At 32.9% G+C, this 13742-nt stretch overlaps 1 protein-coding gene and 1 non-coding gene across 2 annotated transcripts in view; both read right to left on the bottom strand.

Moving 5' to 3' along the window:
• Nucleotides 1–871: 871 nt before the first annotated feature.
• On the bottom strand, nucleotides 872–943 carry TRNAV-GAC (transfer RNA valine (anticodon GAC)). The gene has a single exon. It is a non-coding gene; the product is annotated as a tRNA-Val (tRNA).
• A 6632-nt stretch (nucleotides 944–7575) lies between these two features.
• LOC149084978 (actin-binding LIM protein 2-like) overlaps nucleotides 7576–13742 on the bottom strand; it is a 111068-nt gene continuing 104901 nt past the window's right edge. Inside the window, exons 19-21 of the mRNA XM_089232722.1 lie at nucleotides 12973–13110; nucleotides 12790–12861; nucleotides 7576–7928 (exon numbers count right to left, since the gene is read on the bottom strand). Of these exons, the coding sequence (XP_089088848.1) occupies nucleotides 7815–7928; nucleotides 12790–12861; nucleotides 12973–13110 (324 nt within the window). The 3' untranslated portion in view covers nucleotides 7576–7814. The remainder of the gene's footprint in view (nucleotides 7929–12789; nucleotides 12862–12972; nucleotides 13111–13742) is intronic.

Below are 13742 nucleotides of genomic sequence, written 5' to 3'. Positions count from 1 at the left end.
TCACGCAGATTTATTTACTCAGCCACCTCGTTGGGCATTTTGCCTGTTGTGGCGTTGTATTTGTATTTAATTAGTTCACTATAACCTCAAGCAAAGCGAATACAGGATATTCGCAGGGCCGTATTTATATTTTTCCCCCCCCCCCCTTCCACGCCATTACTAATGAATTATAAACAAACAAAACAGTGATACTGTATATATGAAGAGATGGTATTTTTTCGGCCCGAAATATACTGAGAAATTGAATTTCCTGGATGTTATGCCGAAACTAATATTTGGAAAGAAATGTGATTTTTCCCTTTACATACCGGGCAAGTGCGCTAACCAATACACCAGACACACTCATTTCAATTCCTTATAATACGCATTAGTAGCGTGAAGCGCTGAGTGGAGATGTAGCAGCCTCCCTTAACTACAGCAATTTTCGCCCCAGTTGGCGTTTTTATATTAAGATGTATTTTTTCGGCCCGTAATATACTAAGAAATAGAATTTTCTGGATGTTATGCCGAAACTAATATTTGGAAAAAAAAGTGATTTGTCTCCTCCGGGAATCGAACCCGGCAGCCTCACCAGTCAATGGTGCCGAGATACTTTGTGTTTACTTGGTTATAGTCTAGCAACAAAATCAATAATGCATTACATATCTATACATATTATCTTTAACCGCACGTTCTAAAGTATTTGAAATAATGAAATGTTTTTCAAAATTGTTTCGTGGACCGATTAAAATTCTAGTCGGGGCCCGCCAGTGGTTTATGCACTCGTGTGATTTGAATGTGCTTGCATTACTTGAACATACAGAGTATACAAGATTCATTGAGAGACTGGTTATTTGTAGAGATGAAGATTACAAGGAAGAAAATTCATCACTGCCCCCACGGGGACTCGAACCCCGGTCTCTCGCTTGTCGGACGAGTGCTATACCGTCTAAGCTATGGAAGCAGATAGAATGTTTCAACCTTGGAGCGTACATGGACGCCGTCAACAATCAACTAATAGCTCGTGAATGACATAGGCCAACCAGATGGCCACATGCATATAGAAACGTCCTCTCCACTTGCCAATACAAGATGTCAATACAGAGTATCCCATAATCGCCTGATGGTTTTCAAAATGGGAATAGCAAGAAAACGGTGACAGATATTAGCGCCATTCTCACGGAATGTAAATGTGGGAAGTAGGGAATTTCAGCTACCTCATTCATGTTTCAAGGGATTGTATAGTTATTAAAATAAAAAAAAACTTTTTATATGGACAACCTGTGCCCAAAAACCGAATTAAAAAGTTGTTGCCCTGTCTCGTCTGATGCCAACGAAGAAATTTCCACATTTCTAAGTGCAATATTCGCAGAGATATCAGAATTCGAAAGTGGACGAAAATTTGGGAAAGCAGCATTGTGTGTGTGTCCGTTAGTTTTTCCCAACTTTCCCCCGATTTTCGAATTCAAATACAGTCGAATACCGTTATAGCGAAAATTTCATTGTAACGAAAACTTTTTCAATCCTTCAAATCAGTTTACATAAAAATAATGTATTGCGCAATTCCGGTACAACGAAATGAAAAATCCATTATAACGAACCCGGAAACAAGTGTCCGAAAAAAAAACTGATCTCCATCTACTCTTTCAACGTTTTTGAAAAATCTGACGAAATTGGAATTGCAAATTTAAACAGTAGTTATAGGATCCCATATAGGAAAAAGATCTAACCTTCAAATTTCCAAGATGTGGATGCAGCTGTCTTTACCTGGTTTCAGGACATTCGTTCCAGAAATGTACCAGCTACAGATCCACTCATAAGAGAGAAGGTTTTGGAATTCGCATGCGCTTTTGGATGCGAAAACTTTCAAGCAAGTGTCGGTTGGCTGAATCGTTTGAAAGAATGGTATATATGGTGTGGTAGCAAAACAAATTTGCGGGGAAGCAAATGCAGTTCATATAAAAAATGTGAATGAATTTAAAACTGGTGAAATAGCGAAAGTAATAGCCATACGATCCTTCCGATGTATTCAACTAAGACAAAGCCGGAATCTTTTTCCAACTGTTACCCAACAAAACTTTAGCATTCAAAAAAGGCAAGTGCATTGTTGGCAAAAAACTCCAAGCAACCTTTGTCTTCCTGCAACATGAACGGAACCGAAAAAAAGAAAAGTTTTGATGATTGGCAAATTTGCGAATCTATGATGCCTGAAGAACATGAAATCACTGTCTTGCAATTACAAATCAAGTCGAAAGGCATAGATGACTACATGAATTTTTAAGTGGTTAGTTAAGCCACTCATCCTTTCTCATCCACCGCACATTTCTGGTATAAAATTTATTAAATGCATGCCAATATTAAAAATGCTATTCGGTCGCATTTTGACGCCCCTTGTAATGTTGAAGGAGAGGTTTCAGAATGAAATTTGCGCCCCCTCGGGTCCAGCGCCCGTGACACGAGATCTGCCTGCTCCCTCCTAGTTGCGGCTCTGTGAACACACATAAGCGTCGCATCTCTCAGTGTAAGCATCACCGGTCTCTAAAATCACGTTTTTCAAAACCTAGACAACGCGATGCTCGTTCTATGAAATAAGGGGATTAGTATAACATAACAATTAAAATACTGTGTATATGTAAAAGGCACTATGTCCATTTTCGTCAATATTGAGATAACGCTATTAATTTGCTGTATTTTCGTTACACTATACACATAGGTATAGAACATCAAATCCTATTTCAATAAATAACAGAGATATTCACTTTAAAAACACTTTAAACGGCTCTCTTGTAAAATTTCCCTTTTGGCATAATGGTGCCAATTATCTCCAATATACAGAAATAATTCAAACTGCAAATGCAAAATGTTCACCTGTAAAAACTGTTCACCTGTAGTGTTTGTTACTCATCTGAAAAACAAGTAAGACAAAACAATATAAAGATTGCAGAGAAAACACGATTTAATTGTTGTCCCTGTATTAAGACCAGGATGTTAGTCAACTTCATGTGGTTTTGCAACCAAAATGAAACTAAAATACAATAAATATTCCTTTTTTACTTTAATTTCTTAAATGAGCACTAGCTCAAAACTTTTTTAAACTTATCGATGTATCGTATAAAAAAAATATGAGGTTTACGCCTTATTGTATACAAGTATTACAGAGGATTCTAAATTACATAAGATTGAATTGTGGCGATTGCTCATAAATTAATCATTGAAGAAAACTCTCACAAACTACAAAACGTATGAACTTATCAGAAATGAGTAGCTATATACTTTATATATATTTGATATTTACTTACTTCGTTTTTGTCAGGAAAGGGTGAAATGAAGAGGAGCTTTTTCTGTTTTGTTGGTAATCCTGCGTTTATAACCAAATGTACATAGTTTGTCATACATGGTTTTGTAATATTGTATACAATTCGTAAAAATATGAATTCTGCCAAGCTCCACAGTTGTCCCCCCTTTTTTTTCAGGAAAACGTCACATGAGGAGAGCTATCCTTATAGGACCAGTAAACGGAATCGCGTGACCTCGCCTACCATTCTGTATCATGATTTCTTTATATTCCAATTAGTGACTGCAAACGGATATTGTTCTGGATTGACCAGCTTCATCCCATTTCGGTTCCCAAACAAGTTTTAAAAAAATTGTATTCATACATTCGATTTATAGCCACTTACCTATAAATCGAATCCAAAAAGGTGGAGGCTTTTAAACTATGAGTTTTTTCAACTCATAGTGAAACAGGTCATACTGCAGCTACAGTTTACAGCATCTGTCCTATTTACGAACGAGGTTACGAACGATGTGATGCATCCTGTATTGAAGTCAGTGGTCCCTCATTTGAGCATTTGTTGTAAAGTTTTCGATAATAACAATTTTTTGCCTTTATTATTCGTTTTTACTGTGTCCACTTGTGGGGGGGGGGGGGGGGACTCACAGATTGCTTTCCAAACCCACATTGTATGGTGAAAGTTGCATGTTTTGGTGAGTTCTAACACCCCTTACAGTTCTATCAGTTCAGTTCATAGGCGTACACAGAATTTTCTCAAGGGGGTTTTTCAATTTTTTTTTTCTCCTCACAAGGGGGTGGTTTTAAATTTTTTCCTGCAAAATAACACTATAATCTCCGCTTGAACAGGGTTAGAACACCAAAACCCCCCTTTGCATATGCCAATGGTTCAGTTACACCCTGTATAAAGCCTACATGACCTACAAAGCCTTAACACATGCCCCCCCCCCCTCTCAGGCCATGTGTTAAGATGGCACTGATAAGTTATTCCTTTTTAATGTTGATCCCCTCCTCATGAAATATATAAAATTGGGGATCAAGGGACCTCCAAAAATGTTGGCAGAACACCCCCCCCCCCTGAAATCATTAAGCAGCTCTGGCTATTATTTTAGATATGTTTTCGGACACTGTGGTAAGGACAGCACTGTGTGTATCATGTTAGCTTCATTACATCCCCAGAAGTCTGCACTTGCATTTTCCATTTGAAAGATAGATATTATTGAAACTGAATGAAAATGCACTAAAATGTAGAGTTTATATGCATAAAAACTATATCCATTTTCAATAAATCAACCATTTTATTGTTACAAATGTACAAAGATAAAACAATACGCACATAAGCCAAATGGCTATAATAAAAAGCCCATATGCGTAACAATATAATAAACATGTAAAAGCTGCTCATTGAAAAATACAATATGCATGGTATAATATACATAGGAAAAACATTGTTAAAATGACTGAAAATTTAAAAACTTTTTTTAAAAAATATTCCTCAATGTCTGTGGATTAAAACAAAATTGTGATAAAATAGGTATGGCATTTCACAAAGTATGAAAGTCTTTATGATTGAAACAAGAGTGTTTCGCCCATAGCCAACTACTAAAAATAAAATAATATGTCACAAAATTTTCAACTTTATTTTATAAAGAATAAAAATAAAGATTCAAACAGTTTCTTGAAATATCAGTGGCATAAAAATTCAGTACCAATATCAACACATGTTGCAGTAAAAAAATGGTATGTATTGATATTTCATTGAAAAAACAGCTGAACATGGAGAAAATTCTAAAAGTGAAAACTGGGTAAATTTTTTAGAATTGAAAACTGATGAATAATATTTGTAAAATTTTATTGAAAAAAATCTAAAAAATACAATTTATTTAAATAATTTTCATTTCTCATATTTTATATGAAAAATTCACTTAAAAAAGTTTAAATGCACTTGCAAGTACAATTTTCAGAATTTTTGCTCAAAGATGCAAAAGAAATCAATCCGCAGCAAGATTGTTAGATGATTAAGATGCATAGTTTGGAAGAAAGGCAATGTTGTTCATGGGCTATAGCAGTGGCACAAAAAATTGTTTTAAAGTCAAAACATTCAACTTGTTCAAAATAATGTTCTTAATCATCTTGCAGCACTGGTATGAAAGTACTTTGTTAAGTGCTTATGAGATGGTAACATAATATGAATGTTCCATAATTAGAATCAATAAAAACAAAAATTTCATTTCTTAGGAAAGTAACTTTTAAAGAAAAGTAACTTTTTCAGTTGTACCACTCTTACAGCCCATGAACGATGTGTTTTTAATCTATTATAAAACTATTACATACCTTAAAAAGCCTAATAAAACAAAATAATACCAGATTGATGACACTTTTGATTTGATGTTATAGTTTTAACAATTATAATAATGACATTGTTTCTATTAACAATGGGTCATGGGATGGCTGCTACTGCATTACCATTCATTATGTCATTTCCATATTAATCTAAAAGTTTTATTTCAATTATATTAATGTGCCCATATAAAATGCTTCTAATCAGAAAAATGATTTAAATACTGATTGTGTAAATCACATCAATCCCCCACCCCAGTTCTCATTCATTCCTGTTTCTTTTCTCCTCAAAGAAATTTTAAAAAATCTTTGTTAGCAGTTTGTAATCACATTTAAAGATGTTATAGATCACATTTCTGTTACCTAACTAACTACTCGTGGTGTAATTAATGTTCATATTTGGAAAAATGTGTGATCACTCTTTTCCTATGTAATATCCATTTTTCAATGATAAAAAAGGTTATACATATCAATTTCAAATTAAAATTTTACATTTATACACATGATAATTTTAAAATGTTTTTTTTCTTACTTCATTGAAAAATAATCATTGAAATAAAAAGTTTTCACCAGGCTAATACTGTTTTTTTAAATGAATGCATTGAAATTTTTTTTGTGACTTTTGGTTAAGCACAAAATATTGAATTCATCTCATTTTTATTGCTCTACTCTTCTACATCCTTCATTAATTGCTATTTAGCATTTAAAATTTTTCTTTCAAGTGTTCCTACTAAAATGAGCACATGTACAATAAAATATTATAAAAAATTGTCTGCAGCTACTATGCTTAAACCTCAAACTTTTGTTAATGTTACAAGAAAATTATATGTTGCAGCTATATAATTATTCTGATCACAGGAAGATCCATCAGAGAAAAAAATATACATATATAAACCATATTACAAATGCAGCATACAATAGTAAAATGTAGATTGTTTTAGAAACTGGATAACCTCAATAAATATTGAAAGAATTAGCATGTCTATTAAAAAATTGATATCTTTACAACTGAGTCGAAATTAAAAATTTTTGTTCTTTTCTAAGATTTTAAAAGACAAAAAAGTGAATACATTTTAAAAAATGTTTGACTAAAACTGACTCAAAAGACTAGATTCTAGAGAAATAAATTAGACATCAATGATTGGAACATACAATGTGTATTTTGTTTCAATTTCTGGTGTTATCTATACATAAATGATAATGAGTAATAGAGTAATTCATTCAACTCCTCCCATGTTATTCACAAAATATAGGCAAGTAACAATACCGAAATCCAAAACTATAAAACAAGATGTATTGGTAACCAAGTATGTTATTCATTCTCCAAAGTTGGAATTCTGAAGTTCAAATTTGTTGGCAGACCAGCACTCTTTCTTTTATTTGATATGTTTCAAGTATAAACTCATTAATGGAAAAAAGTTACTGAGAAAATAGCAATTAATCTGTCAAACTGGCTGAAAATAATAGGTACTATAACTATGAATTTTTTCCCCTAAATTATAGTATGTGTGTTATTTATAATTTGAAATTTGTCTTTAGAATCTTTATGAAAAAAAATTAAATACTGAAGTTTTTCTTTTTGTTGAAAAATAATACCTTCACAAAAATTGTCAATGAAAAAAATTGTTCAACTAGAAAAAATAATTTATCCACAAAATATTTCAACTGATTGGTATAGAGTTTAATATGAAATAACTTTAAACTTGATAAGTTGAAAATCGCATTCTTCAATAAATGGTGAACACTATACCCATCTACATGGGGTTAATTTATTTTGATTTCTTTCTGAAACAAAAAAAAATATTTTATACATTTTAAGTCTGCTCCAGGAGAAGCTTTTCCTTTTTCAGAGGCTGGAAACTAACTGGATTAGCATCACATCGTATCCTAATATTGTGCAATGATGAAATCATTTCAAACAGTGTTCACTACAACAAAGTTGAGGACGTTTTTCCTTTTTTTTTGGTCACAAATCTTAGGTTTGTGAACACACCCGACTGATAAATTATTTTGTCATCAGACAAAAACAAAAATAACGCATTAGAACCGTAAAAAAAGATAAATAGTATAATTTTTTTCATGAAAATACATTTAAAACAAGGATTTGTATCTATATATATTTAAAAAACTCTGAAATACGAAAATGTGTTAAAGCCTTTCAAAACAAACATATGTTTTATGGTTTATATTTTGATGCACATAATTAAAACAACCTAGCTCTTTTTTTCAGATCATTCCTCCTCCATTCAGGCAGGCGATAAAAATGCAATCTTGTCATGTGAAAAAGCGCTTGAAATTCTTCATTTGAGAGATGTCGCTACAAAAAAAAATTGAAATTTTAAATATAAAAAAGTGAGTTTGAGCCTGGCATACTACTATTTGCAAGTATAGATAATTTTAAGATAATTCCATTAATTAATATTTATTTGAGTAAAAACCAGTCCTTATTCTGTAGTAGTAAGGCCAATATATTGGCACTTTTTCTGATAAAATCATATGCAATTCAGAATAGCATTAATATCACAGATACATACATAATCTTTATTGATTTAAGCAGTCCTCAAAAAGATCTCTAAAGAATATCATATCAGACAACAAATGGAATAAGTGAATTTGACTTGAAAAAGGCAATGAAAGAGGTTTTATAACTGGGCATGCCAAAGTATTTATATCTAAATGGTCAATTACAAGCCGAGCAAGCCATTAGTATGCGAATCCAGGTATCAAGTTCGCTGGAGTTACAATATATACTCAAAACCTGCAGATTGATTTCAAGGATTCTCCCATTTATGAACACCCTATTTGCACCGAAACAAATTTGCATCAGTTCTTTTGATTTTAAGGGGAATATAATAATTGGTCAGGTAGCTTTCAAGACCAAAATTACTTTTAAGGTATTTGTACTGTAGTGAAGTGAGAAGTTGGTGCTCTGGATATTAGCCATGTCAGTTTGCATGTTTTGGATGTTAGTTGAGTTCAGAATAACAGGAATATAGTATTGGATAATTGCTGGGTCTCTTCCGTTTTTCAAAAAACAATAACCACTGTTGTCAATTATTTTCCATAAATTTGCGAAAGCCAATTGTATTTTTTGCTTCTACTCGACTCATATCTATCACCTAGTTTAAAAAGGCATTGTTTTGGTAGCCTATAGTTTGGAATTTTTTCAATCCTGAGCCAGTAATGTAATATAAATTTCATAAGAAGTGCTGAAATGTGTGGTTGTTTGAGTTCTGCTCTGGTCACATGTCCCGGTGTGTTTTCATGTCTGAATGAAAAATTCTCCTGACAAAAGAGTTAAAGATTGATTCAAGTTTCTCGAGATAAGGAGACAAAATTGCTGATCCATAAGAAAGTGTTGAAACAACAAAAGAGAAAACAAGTTTAAATGTGCAAAGGGCAAACATAGTTTTGCCTCAGCTAAGATGGGAAATACCCATTTATTGCTGCTTTGCCTTTTGACTGAAAAGTTAATTTTTCCAGGTGAAAAACGACCTGAAGAGGAAATTGGAACTCCCAGATATGTGTAATTTGAAACTACCTGTAAAGCCTTCAAAGTAAAATTTTTCAGATTTCTTAACCAGTCATCTGGCCAATTAATTTTTCTTTTATAAAAAGGTTGAAGCTAATAAAATATATTTTCCTGATTAAATGAATACATTGAAACTGACTTCACACATCATGCAATTAACAGTGTTTTTAAATCATCAACAACAAAAAACATAATAATTGAAATAATTACTAATTATTTTTCAAAAATTAAAATAATTAGACCGAAAATTGGCATGACGTCCTATGTCGTCATAGCCAGATGACTTGTTAAGCTGACTACTACTTCTGAAAACCCTAACCTTGGTATTGTCATCATTAATTTCTTATTTTTTATGAAAACAGAGAAATTTTCCAATATTTTAATTTTTCTCTGCAGGTTCACAAGGAAATCCCCATGGACTAATGTTACAGATTCTTCAGCATTATAAAAAAAGCAAAACAAAAAAAAGTAGCTACTTGAGAAATGTTTAAAGAAATTTTAAACTGAGAATTTCATTATTGAGCTGAAAAATGGCTCAGATTCTTTGCTAGTGTCTTAAAACTGTGTGGCACAAATGAGAGTTTCCACCTTTTACAAAAGTTTGTTACAGCTAGTGTTATTTATATATATCCTTATACATTATAATGACAAAACGGCCACTTTTTTATATTTGGTTCAAAAGAAGCAATATTATCTGTCCTAAATATATACTCAAAAATGTTTGGGCTTAATTTTCATTCAAGGAAGTATGTGCAATATTTAAGGCTGAGGCAAATGTAGGAAGGAGTAAAGGGTGCAGCGTATGCTGTCTCAAGACAATTAAAATATTTTTAAATTTCTTTGTAAAACAATTAAAATATTAAAAGAAAATACATTTTCACATGCTGTCTTAATCAATTTTTGTTAATACACTGCTGGCCACCCCAATTGCAACACCAAGAAAGACAAGAGATATCGCAACAATATTTATTTTGTAGATAACATGTTGACCAAGCATCAAATGATTAAATTTATAGACTTCTGTGAAGTGTGGTTCCTGCCAAAATCAGTAGCCAGAGTAGCCACCATTGTTGGAGATCACCGCTGCCACACGCCTCGGTATTGATTCAAAGAGACTTTGGATGTGTTCTTGGGGTACAGCAGACCAAGCAGCTTCCACGCGTTTGAGATTATAGTGATTAGAGGCTCTTCGCAGACACCTTATTTGCACAAGACACGAAGTGTACAAGTGAACAGCCCACAGTTCACAAATCTTTGCACAGTCAATGAAGATGCCATTTAGTAGCTTAGTATATTGAAGTCAGAGCAACATGAAGCAAGCTCGTGGAGTCTGGTTTCATCATAGTATTAAAATAGACCAGTGATTCTGAAACTTTTGCCACCCGCGGCTGCCTTGCCCAGTTATGGTCCATCTGCTGCACCCCAGAATAGTTTTGTACATATTTTCCAATATAAAATAACCACTTCAAAGCATAAATAAGCACACAAATCAATATCTACCGCTCGCTGCGACGCCCTTGACAAAGGTTGGCGACGCACACTTTTTGAGAAACACTAAAATAGGAATTTGATTCAAGTGTTTTCTAGAGTTTTCAGTCGACAAAGTTTTACTTTGGAACTATGTATAAAAGGCTTTCTGAAAGATAGTAACTGAAAAATTTCTGGTAAGAATTTGTTTGACCCCCCCCCTCCAAATCTCAAACCTGGTATGCCCCCTCCAAACATCAATCCTGCATATGCCCCTAATCCAAGGAACCAATTATTATGTTGGTGGTGTCAAATAAGTAGCTGAAAGTAGTCCTGGTGGTTTCTCAGTAGCCACTGCCAATACCATATTCCTCTCAACTAGCCCGCATGCTGAAAAACAGTAAAGGAGACCAGTATGCTGAGAAATAAGAATTCTGGGTAATTCTTGAATATCAACACTCCAAGAATAGATTGAATTGTCTCCGATTCTAACCTTGTCTGTTCTCTTTTCACATTTTAGAATCCTTTGTTTTACAAACTATGTACAGATAGATAGTCTGAGTTTTATGTTTGTTTTGCTACCACTAATCTGTGCCTGAGCACAAGAAAAACATGTGAAAAGTGAAACCCCTTGATTCAATTTCCTTTAAGAAATATCATAATTGTATTAAAATCACTAACTAAATAAAAAAGGTGGTGACCCTGACTCTGAAATATGCGTGTATATTAGGTCAAACTGCACTTTCAGATATAGATAAAATGGAAAGAGTACAATAAGTAGCAACCTGATAACAATGATAACTTCTCCTAATGAAATCTTGTAACCTTCTATGAGCTCTGCTAGTGTGTGTCAAGCAATATTTTACTGAATTATAGAGTAAGTACAAAAAGAAAAATTTCATCAGGGACTATTCCCAGAAGCTAACTGAATTTCACAGATCATACTAGGTTCCACATACCCTGAATTTTCACTTACCCGGTGCACCTTAACTTAATATAAATTAATATTGGTCTTTTGAATGTTATTTTGTGATCTTTATTAAACTTATTTTTTCCCGGCATGCTGGAACTTGGTTTTTTGAGGCTTTTGAACTCTGAGGCACAATGTAAGTTGAACTTCCCCTTTAAAATGTCTCTCCATCGAGAGCAGAAAAAAATAACTACAAACACACTATAAGTACATCAATCCTCCAAACTGGGAGTAGTAGGCGTATGCATCTACCACTTCCAATTCAGAAGTTTGATGGCAGCGCTTCAAACAACACTTCCTAGAATACACAAATTCATTAAAAATTCCTCAAAGGAATGATTATGATATGCATGTGCAGTGTATTAGTAGTAGCCACTGCAGCCCTCCACCACATTTTTCTGTCCTATGCAGTTTGATATAGCAAGATGGTGTGTGGTTTATGTATATGTATCCTATTTATAAAACATTTTGAAGTTCTTCAGGCAATGGGATAAAAAGCAGAAATAGACTTCTTTTGGATTAAAATGCATGCTGAGAAAACTTGATTTTGACTTATGCTATACACACACACACACAATTTCCATTAAAACTATCTAAATTGACAAAAATTTTTGATTGGTTGATCATAAAAATCATTATATTAGTTCACTTTTCAAGCAGCTTGTTAAAAAAATTCCCAAAGATTTACTACTGTTAAAAGAAAAACAATAGATGGATAGTTAAAAAGGTAAAATAAAGAGAAAGAATAAAAGAGAATACAGAGAGTTTTAAATAATGAATCCACATTCACTGCCGATATTGCACCAATGTGTGATGTGTCCATCAACACAACCTAATATGACCAGCAGTAAATGTGTTAAAGTTGTTAAAACTGATAAAAAAATTTTAACATTAATTTTCTGGGTAAATTTTTTCCCACAGAAAGTGAGAATTTTGTTATTACCTAGTTCGTCTGAAAACCTGAAATTAAAATTGCATTAATTTCAAAATGTAAAATGAGATTCCTTGATTGAACATTTGAGTAAAACTACAATAAATAAAATTTCTAAAAGAAAATAATAAAACCTCAACAATTCCCAAAATGGAAACACCCAAAATGCATTAAAAGAACATCTAACTGTTAAAAATTTAATTTGAAACTAGTAGGCTGAGTTTCAATAGAAGACTTTGAAACTCCAAGATTTTTACTTAGAAACAAATTTAATATACCTCTAAATGGCATCGATCAACATCTGGAGGAAGTCTGTAATTTGAAGTGAGTAATAAATGGTATGGATAAAGCTGAAAGAAGAAATAGTAAAATTTATCATGAAAAATAGGATAATAACAAGGTGTTCCACATAAAATATTTTGAAATTCATATACTTTAGGTGGTATATAAATAAAACTTACTTTAGGTGGTTCACTGCTGAGATGGAGAGTGACGTTAGGAAGAGAATGGCGTAAATGTGGGCTATATGTTGGATACCGGTACCCCCTGAAGCCTTCTGAATATGGTGTTCCACGAAACAGACCACTTCCAATATGATTCTGAATAAAAGTTTATAAAAGTAAACATAAGTCAGGACATCAAAGAACTTGACAAATGCAAGCTTTCAGGTTGGAGTCACAGTTAGGAAATTTCACTAATAAACCACAGTTTTAAAATTCAAAAGAGTAATATCACAAAAAGTAGGAGCTTTTATTTTTGTGCAGGTTTTCAACGAACTCAATAATATTTAAAATCTTATTTTGAAACATTCACTTACTAATCAGTTTTTAAAGGGTTGGAAATCATCACATTTTAATTATGTTTCATTTCATCACACCACAGTTGTTTTATGCACATCAGACTGAACTTGGACAAACAGTTTTAAACAAATACCAAAAAACTGCTGAAAGACCTCCATGTAATAAGTTAACAAGACATTTAATAAAAAAAAGTCTGTTGAAACTAGATATTACTATGTCAATCACTATGTTGCTGGACACTATATTTTTCAATTAATTTATAAATAACACTTTTCAGGGACGCCGGAACATATTTGCTCGTGTTGCTAAAGCAATACCAATCATTTGAATGGCATTGCGCAGCAATACCAATCATACCAATCACCATTTGAACATAGCTCAAATACTGCAATGAAAGAGCTTTTTTTTTTTAAATCAAAATTTTTTAAGAA

The sequence above is a fragment of the Pholcus phalangioides genome, unplaced genomic scaffold, assembly GCF_987345545.1.
Source record: "Pholcus phalangioides strain wild (caught in Gottingen) unplaced genomic scaffold, Ppha-v1.0 ptg000007l_1, whole genome shotgun sequence".
Lineage (NCBI taxonomy): Eukaryota > Metazoa > Arthropoda > Arachnida > Araneae > Pholcidae > Pholcus > Pholcus phalangioides.
The sequence above is the reverse complement of the archived record's forward strand: the minus strand, read 5'-3'. Positions and strand labels throughout refer to the sequence as shown.